The sequence below is a fragment of the Notolepis coatsorum genome (genome assembly GCF_963971535.1).
Source record: "Notolepis coatsorum genome assembly, chromosome: 10".
In the NCBI taxonomy this organism is placed as follows: Eukaryota; Metazoa; Chordata; class Actinopteri; order Aulopiformes; family Paralepididae; genus Notolepis; species Notolepis coatsorum.
The window spans coordinates 134631778-134659229 of record NC_140174.1 but is presented as its reverse complement, the minus strand read 5'-3'; the positions used below and the strand labels follow the sequence as shown (position 1 = coordinate 134659229).

Here is a 27452-nt window from a genome sequence, read left to right as displayed (position 1 = left end):
TGCCGTTTTTTTTAATCGTTTTTTTTTATTAGCGATTTCCATTAATATTTCATCAATCTAGTCTCACGTTACCACTGGCACTCTCTCTGAGCTCGAATTTGGAAAATACCGCCCCCTATCGTCTCTCCGGATGGTACTGCACCCCATTGGATTAGACTGAATGAAACGCATGGGGAAAAAAGAGTCCGGATTCCACATTTGACTTGTCAGGCAAGTAACCGGAGACGATCCCAGTCATTGCCCACCATCAGAACAGCGTGGAATATATGTTTCCAGTACCCAGCGTTGGATCAATAAACACGATCGATATTTGGAATGGCGATCAGGAATTCGAATAATCTTTTTGGAGAACATCTGATCTGAGGTAAGGAATTTATTTGACCAGTATTGGGATAATAAGAGCTGTTTTCACCTATATATCAACGTGTCCCATATGTGTGTGTGTGGCTGTGAGTGTGTGTAGCTGATCAGGAAATAAGAGAATCGATTTTTTCAGCCTGCTTCTATAGCGTGCATAAGTACAGATATACTATCGATAATCTAGCGTTTATTTGAAAACAATTCATAAATAGGCAAAAAAATGACAACGTGTTTGTGTATTACAGTAAAGCGCGATTCCTGCAGAATCTTTTTTTCCCCTGAAAGTTTAAAAAAACAAGCGTTTTTCAAAATGGTATAAAACGGAAATGAACCGATTAAAAAACAATCAACGCGACAATGTTGACTGCAAACAAGTCATTGATAAGCGACTGTTACGGACGGTGTCCTTATGTATGTATATAGAGGGAGTAATGTATGTTATCTGTTGTATATATAGGCATGTTTTGTTTGTTGTTGTCTTGTCTCCCTCTTGTGTCTACATATCCCCACTCTCAGGTGTCTCAGTTCCAGCAACAACAGCAGCAGCAGCAGCTGAGACTCGTCAGGCAATCAGGCTCCACACTCCTTCATATACCCATTTGTGTGCAGTGTTAGTTAGCTCCCTGGTTCGTTTGGTCTGTGTGTGGTGGTAACTATACTTGGTCTGTGTGTGGTGGTAATTATACTTGGTCTGTATCTGTGTGGGAGCTCATTTTGGTATGTCTTCGGTATAGAGCTGGTGAAGGCTCTGGCACTTTGTGCTGTCAGTTAGTTTAGGTCTTTAGTATAGTTTTGTGCTGTTTGTGTTCTGTAGAGCTGTGGCCTGTTTGGCTGGCATTAGTTTGGTAGTTGTACATTTCTGTTTTACCCATAACCTGTTTGTGTATTTGTTTATTCCTCGTCACCCAGCTTATGGTGATTGCTTTGCTTTGTATTAATCTTTTGTTTTGCACACAGGGACATTGAGGACAGGAAGATACCCTGGGTCTACATTTTGCATCACGTAGGTGACCTACTGTTAAAGACACCAGCTTTAGAAGTGAGCACCACCACCTGTACTTTGGGGCGTCCGCGCCTGTAAGGGGGGGTGGGCTTTTATTTCTTTTTGATATTTCATTTGGTGCCGAGTTTTGTGTTTGTGAAATAAATTTGTGTCACTGCACCCTCACCTACCCCGTCTGTGGTCTTGTGTTGCGTCTCCCCACTGGGGTACGTAACAGCGACGGTCGTATTAGACACATAGCCATAATTTAAGATATAGTTTTTGCGTTCACAAATGAGAGTGCTCTGTCATTGAATAGAGCGTCGGCACTCAACGGGGTAAATAGGACACGGAGGCTGGCAGTATTATTAACTTTACTTAATTTCTAAGATTAGATCATTTAGTTATTTTTAAATGTCTGATCTAAAGATAAACAAAGGGTTTTAAAAGTGTTATATTTATCTTCTCTTATAGTACCAGAGAGAAGCTGAGGAGAATCGACCAGCAACAAAAGCTAAATTTAGTTTAAAAAAAAATGTGTATGTATATATATATATATATATATTTTTTTTTTTATCCACTTTTTCTCCCATTTTCTATATTTTCTCCCATCCCAATTTCGTATCATCCAATTCAACCCTCCCCTGTCACGAACGCTGTTTCTTGCCTCCCACAAGCCGGCTGCAATGTGGACTAAGTCATACATAGCACAAGTCCCCTCCGGTACTTGAGGTAACAGCAGTCGCATCTTTTCACCTGCGCAGCTCGATCTCTCAGTGGCGAGGAGTAACGCGTGGGAGGCTCACGCTGCCCCCGACACTTCCTGATTCTACTGCGCAGGCGCACCAACCGACCTGTAGGAGTCGCTGTCCACAACGCCCGATCCCCACCCATCAGTTTCCCACCCCCTAATACGGCCAATGTGTATTAGTATGAACGACCAGCTAAGCTAAACTGAAAGCAATATGGAGCGCTGGGCTCGAACAGGCGAGCCCAGCGTCTCCACATTCGTGGCGAGCGCCTTGCCCACTACGCCACGTAGCCGCCCCATATATATCTTTATTTTTTTACATTTTAAGATTTAACATTTTTCCCTGTGGTATCGAAAATGGTATAGAATAGATACTTTTCAAGGTATCGTATCGAAGTTCGAAATTCCAGTATTGTGACAACACTAGTGTTGTCAGTTGCAACGTGACAGCTCTGTTTACACATCATTTCTATTCCCTTTTAATTGTACATATACCATTTTTGTTTCGATTGTATTGTTCCACTTTTGCTTTGGCAATGTAAACATGTTTTCTCATGCCGATTGAATTGAGTGTGTGTGTTGTCAGTGTGTATGCAGACTAGAGTGTGAAATAAATGAGTCATGCTGCCTGCATGCCCAACGTGAGAAGTTACAGTCTTGTCATTCTTGTAATTCCTACACTACACCGTTACAATGATATATAAAATATCATATTATATTCCCATTCAATATACACATATAATATGTTCTGTCATGTGCATATTTTTTTTTTATCTACTTTTTCTCCCCATTTTCAATTTTCTCTCCCATCCCAATTTCGTGTTATCCAATTCTACCCTCCCCTGTCTCGAACGTTGTTAGACCATGCCTCCCACTGGTCGGCTGCAATGTGGACCAAGCCTTGCATCACGTGTCCCCTCCGGTACACGAGGAGGCAGCTGTCGCATCTTTTCACCTGTACAGCACGATCTCTCAGCGGCGAGGAGTAACGCATGGGAGGCTCACGCTGCCCCCGTTGCTTCCTGATTCTGCTGTACAGGCGCACCAACCGACCTGTAGGAGTCGCTGTCCACAATGTCCGATCCCCACCCACCGGCTTTCCCACCCCCTAATACTGCCAATTGTATTAGTATGAACGACCAGCCAAGCCGGAAGCAACGCCGAGAGCTGGGCTCGAACCCAGCATCTCCTGCGTTAGTGGCGAGCGCCTTGCCCACTGCGCCACTTAGCCGCCCCTATATCATGTGCATATTGCTAATATTAATATTAATAGTATTAATAATATTAATACTAATACTATTACTACTAATACTAGCCGAGAGTAGGTACAATTTTGGCTAATAGCTCTCGGCTAGGTGGTAAATTAAAAAGTAGATCTTGGTTCAAAAAAGGTCGGGCACCCCTGTATAGAATATACGATGGGTCCGCAAACATCGTGGAAATGGTCAATAACGCTGGCACCAGGGAGTAAAGATGGAAAAACAGCGTGGCAGTCAATGAGTTAGGGGGGGGAAAAGGAGTGTTTTTTTTTCTTTCTTTATAAATATATATATTTGAGTCTTTATACATTTGATGTATCCCTCCGTTTTTTGTATTTTGCTTTAGGATTGATGTGCATTCATATAGGCCATAAGGTGAAGCCTGAGAAGTGGCTAGAGAACGATTCACGTTCCCACCTCTGCGGACTACGCAATTTTCACTCTGGGTGGAAAGATAGATTGGTGTAGATTTACCGTTTTGCGCAATCATAATTTTAAAGTCGGGACTAGATCTTTCCTCGCGAACGGATACTTGGTCACTGCGTAGTTACCGTACTTTTCGGACTATAAGCCGCGGCTTTTTCCCCAATTTTTCGACCCTGCGGCTTATATAACGGTGCGGCTTATATGTGACTCGACGTGACCAAACCCGAAAATGTAAAAATCTAAATATTGCTTTTTGACTGCATTGAAATCTTATTTATCTGTTCCCTTATTTGCTAAACTTAATACAACTTGTAAATGAGTTAATTCTTGTTATTTGTCCGACAGTATTGTGTCCCAATGCTAATTACATATGGTAATTAAACATTAAAACACCTGCGGCTTATAATCCAGTGCGGCTTATATATGTACACATCATTCAATTTAGCTGCTGCGGCTTATAGTCAGGTGCGGCTTATAGTGCGAAAAGTACGGTATATTTGATGTAATTGGTGCGAGTTCTGTCACGTGTCTTGCACTCGACCAATAGCAGCTCTCTTTGTTACCAGGATACGGCCGTCGGGCGACAACAAATATGACATCCACAGAGTAATGTTACATCTCGAAAAGTACAGAAGAGGACGAAAATGGACAAAAAACACCTTCTAAAGTTCGCAAAAAGGTTTCTAAACAATGTTATATGCATCTCACGTCTGTTCAGAAAAAACTTGTACAAGATTTTACACAGACACGGTGGGATATATAGAAACTCTGTCGAATGGTGGCTTAACCTACCAGGCGAGAATCATACCATTGCGGAGACATACAAACATTGTTTAGAGATCGATTTTGCCAATGTTCCTGGAGATGCTGGTTTTCACGCTACTTGCGTTTTATCGACAAAAAGCACCTGGATACAGAAACGGGCCACAACGTGTTCTGCAGCTCAAGATGTGGATACACTATTTGATGCTGTGCTGAGAGACAGTTTAGCTGTGTTTTTATAGTTTACATAACTAGCATTCTAGTTTTCTTCAGATACTGTATGCCATCTAGTTGGCAGAGAAATGAGCTGATAATGCGCTGGAAACTCCGTTAGTGGCACTCCAGGATAATCAGCGGAGATTTGGGGGTATTTACTCAGCTTGATGGCTTTTTGTAGGAACAGAATGCAGCCAGGCGCTCAATGATCTTTCGTGTGACGAGCTACTGAAAGTCAAGTTCACTGGACAGGCCCTCGCAAAGTTCTGGATACCAGTCCGGAACAAGTACCCAGTGTTATGTAATGCTGCGCTGATAAAGCGTGTCCCCTTCTCATCATCATACCTCTGTGAGGGAAGTGTAGAAGCGGATCTCTGCCAAAGCGCACATGAGCGCATTTTCTTTTCATGTTCTGGCAACATATTTTGGCAAAATATGCTTCGTTTTATAAATGTGTATACAGAAACAATTCGATTGCTTTTGTTGATAATATTCATTCATTCATTTAATTGATAACATAGTGCTGTAATTTCATTTTCGAAACAACGTGTGCTTTTATTTTGATATTCCTTATTTCCACGTTGAAATTACGCGATACATTAACACTTTGACTGCCACTCACGGCTAATCTCGGGTTTACGATAGTTACGTTGAAAGCCACTCACGAGATTTCTCGGATTTTTATTTTTAGCGATCTGAAATCATATTGCATCACGCGAGCCTACCCTAGCCTACCCAAGGGCCGCCTGCGATCAGATGTGAAAAAAGCGCCCCCTATCGTCTCCCAGATGGTAAATGGTAAATGGAATGGACTCAATGAAAATGGATGGGGGAAAAAAAATATTCCAGTCCACATTTTCCAGTCCACTGATGCAGCCGGGGTTACCAGAGTTCATTCTGGATCCTCTGAGCCCCGCTGATCATGAGTTCTACTGTATACACGTTAGATCTATACACTTATCGATTTTTTCGAATGGTGATCAGGAATTGGAATATACCATTTGGATACCATCTGATGTCAGGTAAGGAATCTATGTTATCAGTGTTAGGATAATCAGACTCGTTTTCGAGGAGATAAGCTTTTTTCTGATATGTGCTCTATCGGTTTCACTGTAAAATCCATGAGGAAATGAAAACGGCTATTATCAGCGCGCGCCTCGAACGTGCGTGCGTGCACATATACTATTGATCATCTAGCGTTTATTTGAAAACGATTCATAAATAGGTTGACAAATATCAACGTTCTGGAATATTCCAGTAAAAGGCGATTATCACAGAATGGGCTGTTTTTCACCTGAAAACGGGCGCTTTTCAAAATGCTCTTAAACGGAAATGAAGCGATAAAAAACCAATCTGCCTTGACAACACTGACTGGAAAATGATTCTTTGATAAGCGACGGGCAGATTAGACACGTAGCCATAATTTTAAACATAGATTAGGCGATATTAACGTTAACATTGGCGCCGATGGTGGCATTCAAGCACTAAGTCGTGCGCCCCCTGGTGGCACTGAAAGTGTTAAAGGGGAACTATTTTACTATTTCTTTCACTATTTGGGCACTTTTACACAATTCCTGTGAGTTTATGGAACACCTCTGTAATAATTTTTTTTTTTTAATTCATTGTTTTGTATTTCTAATCAAGTCCTCAAAAACAGCATTTTTCTACCTCAAGATCCTAAGCCGTTTTGAGGCTGGGCTCCAACCACAATGGTAAGTTACTGACTCGCCTGAACATTATCATGCAGCGGTGTCTTTCTGACATCACAAATTAGGGCTGGGCGATAAAACGATAACAATAACTATCGCGATAAATTATTTCCTCGAAATAAACATGAAACGTGGTCGCAAAGTTTCGATATATCGATTTTCCAAGCTTGGATATGAACACACGCACTAACAACCAATCGGTGAAGGAGATGGCCGACAGTGAAGGAGACCCGCGGTGCACCTCTGGGTAGAGAGGTAGGACTCTAGTAGTAAACAAGGCTGGCTAGGATAACTAGCTTGCACGGCACTATTTTATATATTTACGTGCTGAGTATGTGTGTGGAGTGAATTCTGAGGCCACGTTTATAGTAGTGTGGGGTATACAGTGGATGTCGTTTCAATATATTGGGGCGGAAGAGAGTATTTTAGGGTAATATTTAGTACATTGTCATGGAATACACCGCTTAGAAACAAGAGGCTGGCTAGGATAACTAGCTTGCACGGCACTATTTTATATATTTACGTGCCGAGTATGTGTGTGGAGTGAATTCTGAGGCCACGTTTATAGTAGTGTGGGGTATACAGTGGACGTCGTTTCAATATATTGGGGCGGAAGAGAGTATTTTAGGGTAATATTTATTAAATTGTCATGAGATACTCCGCTTGTCGGCTAACTGCTAACGTGCGCGGACTGATGACGACATCAACTCGACTCGAGACATTCGCTTAGAAACAACAGGCTGGCTAGGATAACTAGCTTGCACGGCGCGGTTTTATATATTTACGTGCCGAGTATGTGTGTGGGGTGAATTCTGAGGCCACGTTTATAGTAGTGTGGGGTATACAGTGGACGTCGTTTCAATATATTGTGGCGGAAGAGAGTGTCATATTTATTAAATTGTCATGAGATACTCCGCTTGTCGGCTAACTGCTAACGTGCGCGGACTGATGACGACATCAACTCGACTCGAGACATTCGCAGCAGCATAAGAAGTTAATTAAACTTGACAGACATTATATCGACGATAATTATCGATATCGAATTATATGAAAATAATTTTATCGCGATAAAGTTTTTGGTCATATCGCCCAGCCCTATCACAAATCATCACATTTTCAGATGACTCAGTTCAGTGAGGGTGAATATTGTGAGAGGAGAATTGGAAGAATGCGCCAATATGATAATTAGAGACATAGATCATATTAATATAAGTCCACATAGCTAGGAAACAATGCTAAACACTGAAAAAGGCCATTTATAAGATAGTTCCCCTTTAAGTGTGGGGTCGCCAAAAAAAATCCTAAATAAAATGGGGTCGTGGTATAAAAAAGTTTGAGAACCCCTGCTGTAAACAATAAAACTAGATGGCATACAGTATCTGAAGAAAACTAGAATGCTAGTTGCGAACTTTAGAAGGCGTTTTTGTCCATTTTCGTCTGTACTCGTCGAGATGTAATGTTACTCTGTGGATGTCATATTTGTTGTTGCCCGTATCCTGGTAAGAAAGAGAGCTGCTATTGGTTGAGCGCAAGACACGTGACAGAACTCGCACCAATTACATCAAATATAACTACGCAGTGACCAAGTATCCGTTCGCGAGGAAAGATCTAATCCCGACTTTAAAATTATGATTGCGCAAAACGGTAAATCTACACCAATCTATCTTTCCACCCAGAGTGGGAACGGGATGAAACGATAACAGGCTTCACCTTACGGCCTAATATGCATCTTTATTTTCCATTTATAATATTTTTTTTTTATTGTCTGTATGTCTGCGTGTGTGTTTTGTTTGTTATATATTTTATTTTGAACATATCTGGAAAAATTACCAAATGATCCGTCATTGTCTTTTCTTGTTTGATATTTTATAGTTGTTGATTATACTCCGATGTGATTAAAAAAAATCCAATAAAAAGAGTATTACAAAGAAAATAACGTGACATTACCATCTTCATCGCCAAAGATGAAGCTCTTATTCTCCTCCGAGGGCGGGCTGAGTCTCTCCTGGAAGTAGGGCGTGTCTCGGATGTGGAACATGTCCTGGATGTCCATGGGCAGCGCAAGGCCCACGTAGTCGTCGTTGCACCCGTAGGCGCTGGAGACCATGGAGCGGACCGAGGAGCAGCGCTGCAGGTTGATGGGACTGAGCAGGTCCTCCTTGTCCAGAGAAGCAAAGCTGAGGGCTTTCAGGAACCTGGGCAGGGAGAGAGGAGGGCATAAAAGATTGGGCAAGAAGAGGACAGAGGATTGTTAAAGGGAGGGAGAGGGAGAAAGAGAAAGAGAGAGAAAAAGAGAGAGAGAGAGAGAGAGAGAAGAGAGAAGAGAGAAGAGAGAGAGAGAGAGAGAGAGAGAGAGAGAGAGAGAGAGAGAGCCTCAGCTAAGAACTGCAGAGCCAACATTAACATAGTAACAGCTACAGGTAGACATATCTACTACCCAAAAAGCTGATGCTACTGCCTAGTGCCTGCCAGTGCCTATAATCTATAAGTGCCAGTTAATGTAATCGGCAGATATTGGCCTAACACAGACATTGGTATTGGACGATGTTTGCCTTTAAAAAAAAAACATTTTACAAAACATAATGCAGAGAAAATGCTTGGGGTCATCTAGAAATTGTGTTATCAGTTTGTCCAGCTCATTTGTTTACATATAACTCAGTGATACTGATAATACTCAGTGATTGTCTACAATACTCTCTGCAGACTCAGTTTAGAGTTAGTTGAGAGGACATCAAATGTCTAGCTTGATAGATTAAAGAATACGTGGTTTAGAGTTAGTAGAGAGGACATCAGACGTCTAGCTTGATAGAGTACGTGGTTTAGAGTTACAGTAGTAGAGGGGATATCAGACATTTTGCCAGTGACTTCACTCAAACGTATTTTTTTTTTAATATTTAATACCTATTATCTCAAAATAAAGATAAATTCATAATTAGTCAAGATTAAGTTATTTAGAGCAGAATATAGAATATAACATGCAATGCAAATTAGTTTGGTTCCAGTTAAAATCTAAAGGTGCTATAGATACAATTTGTATGTAGAGTAATCATAAAATATATATGAATAATAATAATACATCCAGAGCTTTTAGAAAGGTGCAGAATAAAAGTATTGCATTTCCCCCAAAAAACTATTGACTAATGAATTTATAATTTTTGTATCACTTTTTGCGGGTCCAAAATTAATGTTGTTGTTTACATGTTGCAGCCATGTATTTCCCACCCTACTTCCCATTTCCCCACATGGAAAGCGCCTGATTGGATAAATGACATGCTGGTGCTCTAGTCGGCCGCTATTAGGGCTGACCTTCGAATTCTTTTTTTGGAATTCGAAGCTTCGGGCCCGGGGCCGAGATTAGATTTAAATTCGAAGCTTCGAGATAAAAAGAAAATTATAATTATTTTTTATTTTTTTAATGTTGTGGGACTTGTACAGCACTTTGTTCAACTTTGTCAGTGCTGTAAAGTTTAAACCTTTTTAAATCTTAGACAAACAAAACACTTTTCTTTCATGAAATATTGTAAGCCGTCATTTGAGGCTTTATAAAAGCAGCACAATGAACACAAATCTGTCAGTTCCGAGTCCGACCTCATCTTAAATAACAAACAGCATCGCTTGTTGTAGTTAACAAAGAGAGGCAGAGTTGATTTAGCAAAACATTTAAAAAAAATCATATATATATATATATATTTTTTCTTTTTTAATAGTCGAATTTTATTTTCATATTCGAATCCCATGCCCATCGAACAAAGCTTCGAAGCTTCGAAGTATTTAAGACAGCCCTAGCCGCTATATCGGAATATTTGACTTCTTAGAGGGGAACTATTTTACCATTTCTTTCACTATTTGGGCACTTTTACACAATTCCTGTGAGTCTATGGAACACCTCTGTAATATATATATTTTTTTTATTCATTGTTTTGTATTTCTAATCAAGTCCTCAAAAACAGCATTTTTCTACCTGAAGATCTCGAGCTGTTTTGAGCCTGGGCTGCTAAACCACTGTGCATCGTCGTGTTCGCCTGAACATTAACATGCAGCAGTGTCTTTATGACATCACATATAGGCACATTTTCAAACGACTCAGTTCAGTGAGGGTGAATATTGTGAGAGGAGAATTGGAAGAATGCGCCAATATGAGAATTTTGAGACATAGATCATATTAATATAAGTTCACATAGCTAGGAAACGATGCTAAACACTCAAAAAGGCCATTTATAAGATAGTTCCCCTTTAATATCGGCATCAGGCCCCAGGAATCCAGTATCGGTCAGCTCTAACTAAAATACAGCAGACCTGATACTAACGGCCCAGAGTGGAGAACAATACTTCCTGAAAGGAGTGCAGAACGAAAAATACCAAACTACTAGTTTTGGGAACGGGAGAGGAAAGGGTTACACAGCTATGAGAGGAAGAGGGAACGCCCCACGAAACCAAACCGGCCTCTCTGGAGGGACGACGGGCCTACGGGTGACGTGACACTAGAGGGCGCTGTGAGAAGAGAGTGTTACTAATGCACACACGACCAACACTCAAGCGACGGCACGTCTATGCTGAGGGGGGGGGGGGGGGGGACGTCAAGCGGATCCACCCACCGTGGGAGAAGGGTTCTGGACAGCCTGCGGCATCGGTTTATGGTGCTGGGCTCTGGGCAGGTGAGCCTCCTATCAAATAACCTGACAAACAGCATGTCATACATGAGCCATCACCGCTGGACATTAGACTAGTCAAAACAAAAACCTAAAGCCAGAAGACACCGGGGTTGACCCGCACAGGTAACACAGAAGTCACGAGTCGTCCCTCTTTATCTCTCAGGCGCAGAGAGCTCAGGATTCAGCTGCTGATACGCAGTGTGTCGATACTCACAATGAAAACCAGAGGAGATGATGATGACGGCAGAAAAGAAATCATTAGACAAAGAAAATCGATCGAAAAAGAAAATCGATAAAGACTCTAGACGTGGGGAGAAAAACATGGTAGGACACAATAAGGAAAGTATTCTTACAAAGAAAACACAACAGAGCACGCGGCTCAGTCTCAGAAGCCTCGGCAGACTTACCTGCGCGGCGTCAGTCTGGAGTCCAGGCTGCCGCTCTTCATGGCGATGGTGTCGGTGAAGAGCACGTCCTTGGCCTCGCTGGGGGACAGAGACGGGTGTATCCTCTGCTGCTGCAGCCTCCTCAGCGTGGCGTAGCCCAGGGCGTCCCGGGGGCTGGTGTACATGAAGCTGCAGTCCGCCAGGCCCTTGATGGCCAGCGAGGGGGACTTGAGAGACTGCGCGCGGCGGGGGAGGGTGTGCGAGGAGCCCGGGGGCACCAGGGAGACGGAGATGGACTTGGAGACGGCCACGTGGTTGGTGGTCTGAGCCTCCTGGGTGGTGAGGGAGTTGAGCGTCTTGACCGTCTTGGCCGACACCACTGTGTTGAGGCTCACACAGTCGGAGGAGTCCGGCTCGGGCTCGGGGTGCTCGGGGTTCCCCACAGTCTCCCTGGAGGGGCTGGAGCTCATGGAGCTGATGCCGCTGGTGGTGGTGTCCGTGTTAAAGCTCTGACTTCGGCTCTTGAACTGAGTCCCTCCCCCTCCTCCCCCCCCTCCTCCTCCTCCTCCCCCTCCCCCAACCCCGACGCCTCCTCCGCCAGACGACGAGGAGCCACCGTCTCCTCCCGCTAAGCGTTCTCGGCTACTCTGCTCCCTCTCCCTGTTGGAGGACTCCATGCTCTCGTTCTCTCCTAGAACCCCGGATCCCAGCCCCTCTCCCTGGGCGAGCCTGCTCTCCTCCAGGTGCTCCTCGGAATCCCCCCGGGTCCCTATGAAGGACGTCTCCAGGCTGACTGTGGGGCTGTTAGGCACTCCTCCTCTCCCGTTGAACACGGGGGTGAAGTCGTCCCCCGGGCTCGGGCAGAAGGTGGAGGGTTCTGTCACCGTCCTGTTCCGCCTCATGCCTCCCAGCTTCATCTCGGTAGGGGTGCGGGACCCCGCCGCTCCCTTGGGGTCACTGGTGGAACGCAGCTTCTTGCTGGGGAGCGACAGGGAGTTGAGGAAGCGGTTGCGGACGAAGCGCGTGGAGGCGAGGATGGTGAAGGGGCTGCGGTCCTTGCTCGGTTTGCTGCGCAAGTAGTACGGGGAGTCGTCCGACTGATCCAGAACGTCGCACTTGTCATCGTCGAGGATGTACATGTCTGAGAAGACGAGGAGAGTGTGTGTTAACACAATAAGTTGTTTTTGGGATGCATGGGGATGCATTGACATAATAATTTGACTGACAATACAGATTTTGAGAAGTAAACCCCTCCGATACAGATTCCCAGTCTGATCCATGATTTTAACTCAAGAGTACAGACTTACACTATTAGTTTGTGGTAAAAAATGCAGAAAATCAAATGCCATAATTTTTTTTCTGACATGTTTCACATGGTTCTTGCCATTGGGGACATTCTCCAAATACAGACTGGCCTCAGCCCCGATATCTGACCCCAGCGTCAGGATGGTGATAACGTGTCCAACTCACTGGGTTGGGACTCGCTCTCGCTGTTGTGTCGGGAACTGGTGGATTCGGAGTTCAGACTGAGCGTGCTCGGTACCGAGGAGAGTTCGGAGGTCAGCTGTGCTTCAACCTCCTCCGGCGTGACGGGCCACAGTGTCCTGCGACTGTGTCTGACCGCGTCCCAGCCGTACTGCTTCAGCATGTCACAGCCTTGCCTGGTCTTCGAGATCACACCCAGCACATACACACAGGTCCTGAGGAGAGAAGACAGTTAGGAACACAATGAGCGCAACAGGGTCCATTTTGGAAATAAAGATCCCTAACTTTTTCTAGATATATTTTATATATATATATATATATTACATAATTATTGTTGGTACAGAGTCCCTCAAAAAGAAGCTTGTCAACGTTGGCAAGTACAACTTATTTGACGTTTATATAAGATGGGTAAATAGTACTTTACATCTACAGTCTATTGCGCTGTGTTGGCCATTAAGCCGCTATACTGGAGCAGTTTGTATTATTAATGCATAATATACCATTACCATTATTTCTCAGCATCTGAAATGTTATTTTAATGTAATTATCTGATTGAAATGCAAATGAACATGAGCCACATGTAGGCAGGAAACACTCTTACCCTCGTACAGACACATGTAGGCAGGAAACACTCTTACCCTCGTACAGACACATGTAGGCATGAAACACTCTTACCCTCGTACAGACACATGTAGGCAGGAAACACTCTTACCCTCGTACACACATGTAGGCAGGAAACACTCTTACCCTCGTACAGACGCATGTAGGCATGAAACACTCTTACCCTCGTACAGACACATGTAGGCAGGAAACACTCTTACCCTCGTACAGACACATGTAGGCATGAAACACTCTTACCCTCGTACAGACACATGTAGGCATGAAACACTCTTACCCTCGTACAGACACATGTAGGCATGAAACACTACCTTACCCTCGTACAGACACATGTAGGCAGGAAACACTCTTACCCTCGTACAGACACATGTAGGCATGAAACACTCTTACCCTCATACAGACACATGTAGGCAGGAAACACTCTTACCCTCGTACAGACACATGTAGGCATGAAACACTCTTACCCTCGTACAGACACATGTAGGCATGAAACACTCTTACCCTCGTACAGACACATGTAGGCAGGAAACACTCTTACCCTCGTACAGACACATGTAGGCATGAAACACTCTTACCCTCATACAGACACATGTAGGCATGAAACACTCTTACCCTCGTACAGACACATGTAGGCATGAAACACTCTTACCCTCATACAGACACATGTAGGCAGGAAACACTCTTACCCTCGTACAGACACATGTAGGCAGGAAACACTCTTACCCTCATACAGACACATGTAGGCATGAAACACTCTTACCCTCGTACAGACACATGTAGGCAGGAAACACTCTTACCCTCGTACAGACACATGTAGGCATGAAACACTCTTACCCTCAAACAGACACATGTAGGCATGAAACACTCTTACCCTCGTACAGACACATGTAGGCATGAAACACTCTCTTACCCTCGTACAGACACATGTAGGCAGGAAACACTCTTACCCTCGTACAGACACATGTAGGCATGAAACACTCTTACCCTCGTACAGACACATGTAGGCATGAAACACTCTTACCCTCGTACAGACACATGTAGGCATGAAACACTCTTACCCTCGTACAGACACATGTAGGCATGAAACACTCTTACCCTCGTACAGACACATGTAGGCATGAAACACTCTTACCCTCGTACAGACACATGTAGGCATGAAACACTCTTACCCTCGTACAGACACATGTAGGCATGAAACACTCTTACCCTCGTACAGACACATGTAGGCATGAAACACTCTTACCCTCGTACAGACACATGTAGGCAGGAAACACTCTTACCCTCGTACAGACACATGTAGGCATGAAACACTCTTACCCTCATACAGACACATGTAGGCATGAAACACTCTTACCCTCGTACAGACACATGTAGGCATGAAACACTCTTACCCTCGTACACACATGTAGGCATGAAACACTCTTACCCTCGTACAGACACATGTAGGCATGAAACACTCTTACCCTCGTACAGACACATGTAGGCATGAAACACTCTTACCCTCGTACAGACACATGTAGGCAGGAAACACTCTTACCCTCGTACAGACACATGTAGGCATGAAACACTCTTACCCTCGTACAGACACATGTAGGCATGAAACACTCTTACCCTCGTACAGACACATGTAGGCATGAAACACTCTTACCCTCGTACAGACACATGTAGGCATGAAACACTCTTACCCTCGTACAGACACATGTAGGCATGAAACACTCTTACCCTCGTACAGACACATGTAGGCATGAAACACTCTTACCCTCGTACAGACACATGTAGGCAGGAAACACTCTTACCCTCGTACAGACACATGTAGGCATGAAACACTCTTACCTTCATACAGACACATGTAGGCATGAAACACTCTTACCCTCGTACAGACACATGTAGGCAGGAAACACTCTCTTACCCTCGTACAGACACATGTAGGCAGGAAACACTCTCTTACCCTCGTACAGACACATGTAGGCAGCAGGCATGCGTTGTTCATGGGACGGGGTAGCACGGTGTGCAAGCTCACTCGCTATTTGCATATCAATAGCGCCGGTCGTCAGGTGTGTTAAATACGTTCTCAGACACATTCACACCTAACTTGTTGTGAAGACGTGTTACATTCCATTCGTAGAGGCAATTAGGCACTGTCTTTAGTCTGTGCCCAAGCGAGGGGACATTAAATGCGCATTCGCGGGAGCGCGCGCACGCGCCGGGAGCGCGCGTGCACGTGGTGCGTGTCACCCCAGATGATTTCAATAACGCACCACTGGTAGGCAGGAAACACTCTTACCCTCGTACAGACAGGAACACACTCTTACCCTCGTACAGACAGGAACACTCTCTTACCCTCATACAGACAGGAACACTCTCTTACCCTCATACAGACAGGAACACTCTCTTACCCTCGTACAGACAGGAACACTCTCTTACCCTCGTACAGACAGGAACACACTCTTACCCTCGTACAGACAGACAGGAACACTCTCTTACCCTCGTACAGACAGGAACACTCTCTTACCCTCGTACAGACAGACAGGAACACTCTTACCCTCGTACAGACAGACAGGAACACTCTTACCCTCGTACAGACAGGAACACTCTCTTACCCTCGTACAGACAGGAACACTCTCTTACCCTCGTACAGACAGGAACACTCTCTTACCCTCATACAGACAGGAACACTCTCTTACCCTCGTACAGACAGGAACACTCTCTTACCCTCGTACAGACAGGAACACTCTCTTACCCTCGTACAGACAGGAACACTCTTACCCTCATACAGGCAGGAAACACTCTTACCCTCGTACAGACAGGAACACACTCTTACCCTCGTACAGACAGGAACACACTCTTACCCTCGTACAGACAGGAACACTCTCTTACTCTCGTACAGACAGGAACACTCTCTTACCCTCGTACAGACAGGAACACTCTCTTACCCTCGTACAGACAGGAACACTCTCTTACCCTCGTACAGACAGGAACACTCTTACCCTCGTACAGACAGGAACACACTCACCCTCGTACAGACAGGAACACTCTCACCCTCGTACAGACAGGAACACTCTCTTACCCTCGTACAGACAGCAGGAAACACTCTCTTACCCTCGTACAGACAGGAACACACTCTTACCCTCGTACAGACAGGAACACTCTCTTACCCTCGTACAGACAGGAACACTCTCTTACCCTCGTACAGACAGCAGGAACACTCTCTTACCCTCGTACAGACAGCAGGAAACACTCTCTTACCCTCGTACAGACAGGAACACTCTCTTACCCTCGTACAGACAGGAACACTCTCTTACCCTCGTACAGACAGGAACACTCTCTTACCCTCGTACAGACAGCAGGAAACACTCTTACCCTCGTACAGACAGGAACACTCTCTTACCCTCGTACAGACAGGAACACTCTCTTACCCTCGTACAGACAGGAACACTCTCTTACCCTCGTACAGACAGGAACACTCTCTTACCCTCGTACAGACAGGAACACTCTCTTACCCTCGTACAGACAGGAACACTCTCTTACCCTCGTACAGACAGGAACACTCTCTTACCCTCGTACAGACAGGAACACTCTCTTACCCTCGTACAGACAGGAACACTCTCTTACCCTCGTACAGACAGGAACACTCTCTTACCCTCGTACAGACAGCAGGAAACACTCTTACCCTCGTACAGACAGGAACACTCTCTTACCCTCGTACAGACAGGAACACTCTTACCCTCGTACAGACAGGAACACTCTCTTACCCTCGTACAGACAGGAACACTCTCTTACCCTCGTACAGACAGGAACACTCTCTTACCCTCGTACAGACAGCAGGAAACACTCTTACCCTCGTACAGACAGGAACACTCTCTTACCCTCGTACAGACAGGAACACTCTCTTACCCTCGTACAGACAGCAGGAAACACTCTTACCCTCGTACAGACAGGAACACTCTCTTACCCTCGTACAGACAGGAACACTCTCTTACCCTCGTACAGACAGGAACACTCTTACCCTCGTACAGACAGACAGGAACACTCTCTTACCCTCGTACAGACAGGAACACTCTCTTACCCTCGTACAGACAGGAACACTCTCTTACCCTCGTACAGACAGGAACACTCTCTTACCCTCGTACAGACAGGAACACTCTCTTACCCTCGTACAGACAGGAACACTCTCTTACCCTCGTACAGACAGGAACACTCTCTTACCCTCGTACAGACAGCAGGAAACACACTTACCCTCGTACAGACAGGAACACTCTCTTACCCTCGTACAGACAGGAACACTCTCTTACCCTCGTACAGACAGGAACTCTCTTACCCTCGTACAGACAGGAACACTCTCTTACCCTCGTACAGACAGGAACACTCTTACTCTCGTACAGACAGGAACACTCTTACCCTCGTACAGACAGGAACACTCTCTTACCCTCGTACAGACAGGAACACTCTCTTACCCTCGTACAGACAGGAACACTCTCTTACCCTCGTCAAGACAGACAAGGAACACTCTCTTACCCTCGTACAGACAGGAACACTCTTACCCTCGTACAGACAGGAACACTCTCTTACCCTCGTACAGACAGACAGGAACACTCTCTTACCCTCGTACAGACAGGAACACTCTCTTACCCTCGTACAGACAGGAACACTCTTACCCTCGTACAGACAGGAACACTCTCTTACCCTCGTACAGACAGGAACACTCTCTTACCCTCGTACAGACAGGAACACTCTCTTACCCTCGTACAGACAGGAACACTCTCTTACCCTCGTACAGACAGGAACACTCTCTTACCCTCGTACAGACAGGAACACTCTCTTACCCTCGTACAGACAGGAACACTCTCTTACCCTCGTACAGACAGGAACACTCTCTTACCCTCGTACAGACAGGAACACTCTCTTACCCTCGTACAGACAGCAGGAAACACACTTACCCTCGTACAGACAGACAAGGAACACTCTTACCCTCGTACAGACAGGAACACTCTCTTACCCTCGTACAGACAGGAACACTCTCTTACCCTCGTACAGACAGGAACACTCTCTTACCCTCGTACAGACAGGAACACTCTCTTACCCTCGTACAGACAGGAACACTCTTACCCTCGTACAGACAGCAGGAAACACTCTTACCCTCGTACAGACAGGAACACTCTCTTACCCTCGTACAGACAGGAACACTCTTACTGTAACTGAGGGGTTACAATACCCTGACTGTATTAAAGATTGTGATAGATTAAACCACTGCTAGGTATGTACTTTAATTACTGGCCAGACAGTACATCGAATATAGATGGTGAACACTCATAATAACACGGCATTGACAAAGAAATAGTATTTGAGGGTATTTTATTATTATGCAACATTAGGTTACAGAATGAGAATTAGGGTCGCGCTTGTATGGCGAAGAATATGCATAAAGTCAGTCAGTAGCATAAGTCACTGGGAATAGCAGGATTCCTGCGATGGGTATTATACGCCACCTGGCGTATAATAGCAATTATAGAAGGCAACGCTGGTACCGCCTGGAGGCACTGGGTTCCTCCCAGGGTTGTAAGGCCTGGAGGATAGAGGTATGTTCGGATACTCAGTCTGATTCAATGAAGAATAAAGGGACTCCACGTACAGAAGTCAGTCCTTGTAAATCCAACGATCAGCAGCAAAAGCAATAACTGTAATCCAATGCTCGATAGCAAACGATGATAGCTAGCCAGCCTCTGTCCATGAGGCCAGCCCGAGTGTAATCCTCACGAGGTTAAATCCCAAACGATAGTGGAAATCAACGAGGCTCTTCTCCGGGTAACACGTTCCAAATCAATATAATCCAACCAGTAATGGTTCTGCAATCGCCGCCGCTGGTTCTCCTGTGCACATGTCCAACGGTTCTCCGACTAGGCCTCCTCGGGTGCTGGCGACGTATTTAGGCCACACACCCTGGCTAAGGTTCACTAGCTAAATACGAACGAACCGTTAGGTAATGCTACACACGAACGAACTGTGGTTGCACGATATACAATAAATGAACGACTATTTACTTCACATTAAACTAGGTCGAACTTGACGTTACTGCATTAAACTCTGACACTTTACTATTCTATTCGCACGTGGCTCTCAATGCTCTGTTAGACGCACGGTTGCTCACTTCACTGCACGTTGACTCGGGATGAACTTGATGAACAAACACGAAGTGCTGCTGGGCGCACCTGCGCCGTATTTATACTTAAGTGATTATCTAGTCCCAAACCTCAGTTCTTGTCTGGTATCAATACGCTGTCTCCGGGCATGTTTCGACATGCCTGAGCTTGTCTTTGAACCTGACGTTGGGGGCTTGCGAGCTGGCGCCTAGGGCGCTGTCCAATCAGGAGAGCGAATATTACTATGGTTCGAACGCAGGTAAAGGGATATACCGTGTATATATAAATATACAATGTATATAAAACAATAAATGTAGATTCTCAACTTTAATCTGGCCCTTCACAACACTTACCCTCGTACAGACAGACAAGAAACACTCTGTAGAGGCAGAAACAGACTTGGTGGATTTATATATTATTATTATATATATTATATTATATATATATATTAGAACCATGCACTGAACCATTTATATATATATATTATATTATATATATATATTAGAACCATGCACTGAACCATTTATGTTTGGACACTAGAGGGCTCACCACCCATTACAGCCCACTCCTATAAATAGCCAAGGTGATCACTGGAATCTTGTGCACCTGCTGAGGTTTCACCTTCAAACGCTACTGTTTCACTGTTGGAACTGACCACACGGAGCAATTGACGACTGTTCTGTTTAACCCTTAATTCACTATAATTTACCCTTGGACAACAATAAACCCTGTAAACCGAACCGGCGGCAACTTTGGACATTCAATTCATTCAACATCACAACTTTGGTACAGCGTGAAAAGGCACAATAGCAGGTGCATCGTGGACGACTGTCAGCACACAGAGGAATGACAGTCGGCCACTACACACTCTCTTACCCTCGTACAGACAGGAACACTCTTCTTACCCTCGTACAGACAGGAAACACTCTCTTACCCTCGTACAGACAGACAGGAACACTCTCTTACCCTCGTACAGACAGGAACACTCTCTTACCCTCGTACAGACAGGAACACTCTCTTACTCTCGTACAGACAGGAACACTCTCTTACCCTCGTACAGACAGGAACACTCTCTTACCCTCGTACAGACAGGAACACTCTCTTACCCTCGTACAGACAGCAGGAAACACACTTACCCTCGTACAGACAGGAACACTCTCTTACCCTCGTACAGACAGGAACACTCTCTTACCCTCGTACAGACAGGAACACTCTCAGACAGCAGGAAACACACTTACCCTCGTACAGACAGGAACTCTCTTACCCTTGTACAGACAGCAGGAAACTCTCTTACCCTCGTACAGACAGGAACACTCTTACCCTCGTACAGACAGGAACACTCTCTTACCCTCGTACAGACAGACAAGGAACACTCTCTTACCCTCATACAGACAGACAGGAACACTCTCTTACCCTCGTCGAGACAGACAAGGAACACTCTCTTACCCTCGTACACAGACAGGAACACTCTCTTACCCTCGTACAGACAGCAGGAAACACTTGTACCCTCGTACAGACAGGAACACTCTCTTACCCTCGTACAGACAGGAAACACTCTTACCCTCGTACAGACAGGAACACTCTCTTACCCTCGTACAGACAGGAAACACTCTTACTAGGGGTGGACGGTATAAACGGTATACGGTATAAACGGTATTAATTTGCTCTACGGTATGGATTTTGACTATACCGTGTAACCGGTAGAGCAGCTCTAAAATAGCAATGACGTCATGTAACCACAGCGCAACTATTTCAATCGCATTTGCCCCTAAAAATAGATAGAATTAGTCATAGATAATAGATATGTGCAAACTGGAAAAAGTTATTTAGGAGGCTTCGCGCAGTGGGCGTGTCAACACGCAATTGTCATTTCATAATAAACACATATCACCGCAGCGCACAGCAAGTTTCAATTTCAGTTCCTGGCATTTTTAACCAGTGGAGAAAGGTAAGAGATGTCCCTATCGTTTTTCTTATATGAATTATTCTACGTTAATAAAACATACCTGGTGATCAACTACAGTTTGCTGTAAACATTATGATATGTGTGTAGTGTTATGATAACGACGGCTGCAGCTGGAGGACGGCAGCAGCAGTGGATTTGCGAATAGCATGTAGCTGCAGAGCCGCAGAGCCATGGGCGCTTTTAGGTCTGGTCACAGGCCCGCTCAACAGCGCCCCCCCACCCAACGGCTGAATTGCCACCAGACCTGAAAGAGCCCCTGGCTCTGCGCCTCTGCAGCTACATATGCTTCTAGCGAAATCCAGCCCCGCTGTTTGCAATGGGAGCAGGAGTCTCGACTCGGGACTTATTTTATTTGGAATATAATGACTTTATACGCAAAAGTAGCCTAGTTTTAAGTTAAAATATTATAAATCTACATGCCTTGAGGATGTCATTCTTTATATAGCCTGCCTATCAGGCAAAAAAAATTATTCTAACAGAAACACTGATACCGTGATATATGTGATATATACCGTTACCGTCTATGCTTCAAATTATACCGTGATATAAATTTTAGACCATACCGTCCACCCCTAACTCTTACCCTCGTACAGACAGGAACACTCTCTTACCCTCGTACAGACAGGAACACTCTCAGACAGCAGGAAACACTCTTACCCTCGTACAGACAGGAACACTCTTACCCTCGTACAGACAGGAACACTCTCTTACCCTCGTACAGACAGGAACACTCTCTTATCCTCGTACAGACAGGAACACTCTCTTACCCTCGTACAGACAGGAACACTCTCTTACCCTCGTATAGACAGACAGGAACACTCTTACCCTCGTACAGACAGGAACACTCTATTACCCTCGTACAGACAGCAGGAAACACTCTTACCCTCGTACAGACAGGAACACTCTTACCCTCGTACAGACAGGAACACTCTCTTACCCTCGTACAGACAGGAACACTCTCTTACCCTCGTACAGACAGCAGGAAACACTCTTACCCTCGTACAGACAGGAACACTCTCTTACCCTCGTACAGACAGGAACACTCTCTTACCCTCGTACAGACAGGAACACTCTCTTACCCTCGTACAGACAGCAGGAAACACTCTTACCCTCGTACAGACAGGAACACTCTCTTACCCTCGTACAGACAGGAACACTCTCTTACCCTCGTACAGACAGGAACACTCTTACCCTCGTACAGACAGGAACACTCTCTTACCCTCGTACAGACAGCAGGAAACACTCTTACCCTCGTACAGACAGAAACACTCTTACCCTCGTACAGACAGGAACACTCTCTTACCCTCGTACAGACAGCAGGAAACACTCTCTTACCCTCGTACAGACAGGAACACTCTCTTACCCTCGTACAGACAGGAACACTCTCTTACCCTCGTACAGACAGGAACACTCTCTTACCCTCGTACAGACAGGAACACTCTCTTACCCTCGTACAGACAGGAAACACTCTTACCCTCGTACAGACAGGAACACTCTCTTACCCTCGTACAGACAGGAACACTCTCTTACCCTCGTACAGACAGGAACACTCTCTTACCCTCGTACAGACAGGAACACTCTCTTACCCTCGTACAGACAGGAACACTCTCTTACCCTCGTACAGACAGGAACACTCTCTTACCCTCGTACAGACAGCAGGAAACACTCTTACCCTCGTACTCATTTCATTTCAAACCTTTATTTATACTCGTGAAAGCACTGAGGTTTCCCTCATTTACAGTGATGACGAGTTAACAAAGGACACAAATATCATAACAGTTAATAATTACAATGAATTACAATTACTACAATGATGGATTAAAAACAATTACATGATTCAGTACATAGGTCAAGTGCAATGCCTTTAAACTCCATGAATGAAGGGAATGTTCCGAGCTTTAGAGTCTTTTGCAGGGTATTCCATGTGTACGGAGCATCGTAGGAGAAGGCAGACTTTCCAAGCTCAGACCGAACTCGAGGCACCCTAAGCACAAGCCGATCATTCGAACGAGTTTGGTAGGTGACAGCACTCCAGACCAACAAAGATGTAATATAAGGTGGAAGTTTGCCAATAATTGCTTTGTAGATAAAAAAGATACCCATGATAACTATGTCGCAACGAGAGAGATGGCCAGCCTACCCTCTCATACAAAAGACAATGGTGAGTATCATATTTGTCACCCGTAATAAATCTTAGCACGGAGTGGTAGGCAGAATCCAAAGGCCTTAATGTAGACACAGACGCATGCCTGTAAATGACATCACCATAGTCCAATATTGACAAAAAAACAGCCTGTACAATTCTTTTCCTACAGAACATAGGAAAACTAGCGCGGTTACGGTACAAGAAACCAATCTTTTGCCGTAATTTTGTAGCTAGGTTATCTATATGGAATTTAAAAGAAAGTTTATCATCCAGCCATATACCAAGATATTTATACTCACTAACTCTTTCAATATACAAACCATTTGCTGTTGTTAGGTGTAAGCATGTCATAATCTATAACCCTGGCTCTAGAAAACATCATAGACTTGGTTTTACTAGCATTAAGCACTAACTTGAGCTTAGCTAGAGCATTTTGGAGAGTGTCAAACGCAAGCTGCAGGTTCACAATAGCTTCCTGAACAGTATCCGCAATGCAGTAGACAACTGTATCATCCGCATAAAGATGAGCCTGACAACCTGCTAGTGCTGAAAGACTAGAAACAATATCATTAATATAGATTGTAAAGAGGACCGGCCCCAATACCGAACCCTGTGGTACACCCTTAGACAATGGCAGGAAATCAGATTGAAAGTTACCTGAATTCACAGATTGACACCTTGAAGATAAATAGTCCTGAAACCAAGCACAAGCGGCTTTATCCAGGCCAATGCTAGCTAGACTATTCAAAAGCAAGTGATGGTCTACTGTATCAAACGCCTTTGAGAGGTCTACAAAGAGAACTGCACAATGCTTCCCATTGTCCAGGGCTGAAATAATGTCATTAGTGACCAAAGTAACAGCTGTAATAGTACTATGATTTGCTCTGAAACCTGATTGGTGAGTACTTAGCACTGAGCAACTTGAGAAAAAGGTTTTTAATTGGTTGTTTACCAAGGTCTCCAGTGCTTTGGCTAGGCATGATAGTTTGGAGATAGGACGATAGTTATCCATCTTATCCCTATCCCCCCCTTTATGCAAGGGGAGCACCTTGGCAGATTTCCACACTTGCGGGACTATGCCAGATGCAATAGAAAGGTTAAAGATGGAAGTATAGGCTTTCACTGACACATATGGGGGATACACATGTATATAGGAGACACACACATACGTAGCTGAGACGCACATATATATACACATCTGAGATATACACTCACATAGGGGGCAGAGGCACACATGGATACGAGACACACACAAGAGATAGGAGTACAGTCACATACCAGGAAGATGCACACACACACATATGAGGCATGTACACATGCTTACGGGATACACGTACCCACATACATGTGTTGGAGACATGCGTGCATGCATGTTATCATGCACAACTGCATGTGTCTGGGGCGCTTTCTCTCACATGCAATATGGAGAAGGGTGGCATCCCGATAGAGGATGCAGCACATACCTGCTCGAAGGTAGTTCGGTCTACATGCAAAGTATATATATCAGGGATGTATACGCATAATGTATAGTATAGTATGTTTCTTTTTTCGTAAGTCTTTTTTTATTTTCCATGTCAGTTGTTAATGTATTTGTATGAGTCCTTTACATGTTTTGTATGTTCTTACAAAAAAGAAAAAGGCAAATCCTGGAAATTGCATATGATGATGTGGAAAGAGATGTTTCGAATATTGGAGAGATTTGTGCAAAAAATATCAATAAAAAAAAAGAAAAAGAAAGGTTAAAGATGTGTGACAATGGCTCACAAATGACAGGGGCTGCCAGTTTTATAAAAAAATAGTCTAAATTGTCCACACCAGTAGAACACTTAGGGTCTATGGATTGCAAGATATTGAGAGTTTCACTAGATGAAAATGGCTGGAAGGAAAATGTAGGTACACACAAGGCATGATCGAAGATTGGGCTAGGGTCAGAGTCAACATCCAGTGGAGCCAGCCCAGTAGACAACCTGTCAAATAAGGACCCAGCCTCAATGAAGTGTTTATTGAAAGCAAGACAAATTTCCTGAGGATCCGAGATTTTACAATCAGCCACATTAATACACAATGGCAATGTAGCAGGGTTATTTTTTGACAGGTTTACTGCACCCCAGAATGTAGCTGGGTTAGAGTAGGAATTCGAGACTAAGTCTAAAAAGTTATCAGATTTAGCCTTCCTCACACAAGATGGCAAGATACAACGTCAGGAGAGCAGTAATAGAGGCAAAACGGCGTTACAGGGATAAAGTTGAACTTCAGTTTGAACAGGCTGACTCTAGAGGCATGTGGCAGGGCCTCAGAACAATGACAGACTACAAAGGAACCCCCCTCAAACTGAACAGTGACATCTCCTTAGCAAATGATCTCAACTCCTTCTATGCGAGGTTTGAGGCTGTGAATAACAACACCAGCCTACAAACCACGGCAATGGGGGGGGGGGGGTCTGCTGATGGAGACTCAGTGTTCAGGGTAACAGAGCATGAGGTGAGACGGATCTTTAAAAAAGTGGATATCAGGAAGGCAGCAGGACCGGACGGCATCCCCGGCCGCGTCCTAAAAGTCTGTGCCGACCAACTGGCCCCGGTATTCACTGACATCTTCAACCTGTCCTTGGAACAGGCCGTCATCCCCACCTGTCTGAAGAAGTCCACCATCATCCCTGTACCCAAAAAATCTACACCCGCTTGCCTCAACGACTACCGCCCTGTAGCCCTCACCTCCATAGCCATGAAGTGCTTTGAGAAGCTAGTGAAGGGCTACATCTGTTCCTCCCTCCCCATCAACCTGGACCCTCTGCAATTTGCATATCGCCCCAACAGGTCCACGGAGGACGCCATAGCCCATGTGCTGCACACAGCAGCATCACATCTGGACAAGAGGCAGGGGAACTATGTGAGAATGCTGTTCATCGACTACAGCTCAGCATTCAATACCATAGTCCCCTCCAAACTCATAGCCAAGCTCAGGGACCTGGGCTTGAACTATGACCTGTGCCAGTGGGTCCTGGACTTCCTGACGGGCAGACCCCAGGTGGTAAGAGCCGGCAACTGCACCTCCTCATCCATCACGCTCAACATAGGGGCCCCCCAGGGCTGTGTTCTGAGCCCCCTCCTCTACTCCCTGTACACACATGACTGCGTAGCACAGCGGAACAACAACACCATCATCAAATTTGCTGATGACACAGTAGTGGTGGGCCTGATCTCTGCCAACGACGAAAGGGCCTACCTGGAAGAGGTAGAGAACCTGTCACAGTGGTGTCAGGAGAACTGCCTCTCCCTGAACGTCAGCAAAACAAAAGAGATGATTGTGGACTTCAGGAGGTCGGGGATCAAGGACTACAGCCCCCTCAGCATCGACGGGGCACCAGTTGAGAGAGTGAACAGTTTCAAGTACCTCGGAGCCCACATATCCGAGGACTTGACATGGACCACACACATTGACAGTGTTGTGAAGAAGGCACGACAACGCCTCTACTTCCTCAGGCGCCTAAGGAAGTTCCAAGTCAGTCAGAAGATCCTTAGGAACTTCTACTCATGTACAATAGAGAGCATCCTGACCGGCAACATCACCTCCTGGTTTGGGAATAGCACTGCACAA

General features: G+C 45.0%; 1 protein-coding gene across 3 annotated transcripts in view; it reads right to left on the bottom strand.

The window, feature by feature from the left end:
* LOC311235984 (rapamycin-insensitive companion of mTOR-like) overlaps positions 1-27452 on the bottom strand; it is a 121560-nt gene that overhangs the window by 15572 nt on the left and 78536 nt on the right. For all 3 annotated transcript variants that reach the window (XM_084323536.1, XM_084323537.1, XM_084323538.1), the window contains exons 30-32: positions 12974-13203; positions 11525-12644; positions 8413-8660 (exon numbers count right to left, since the gene is read on the bottom strand). In XM_084323536.1, coding sequence (XP_084179662.1) covers positions 8413-8660; positions 11525-12644; positions 12974-13203 — 1598 coding nt within the window. The remainder of the gene's footprint in view (positions 1-8412; positions 8661-11524; positions 12645-12973; positions 13204-27452) is intronic.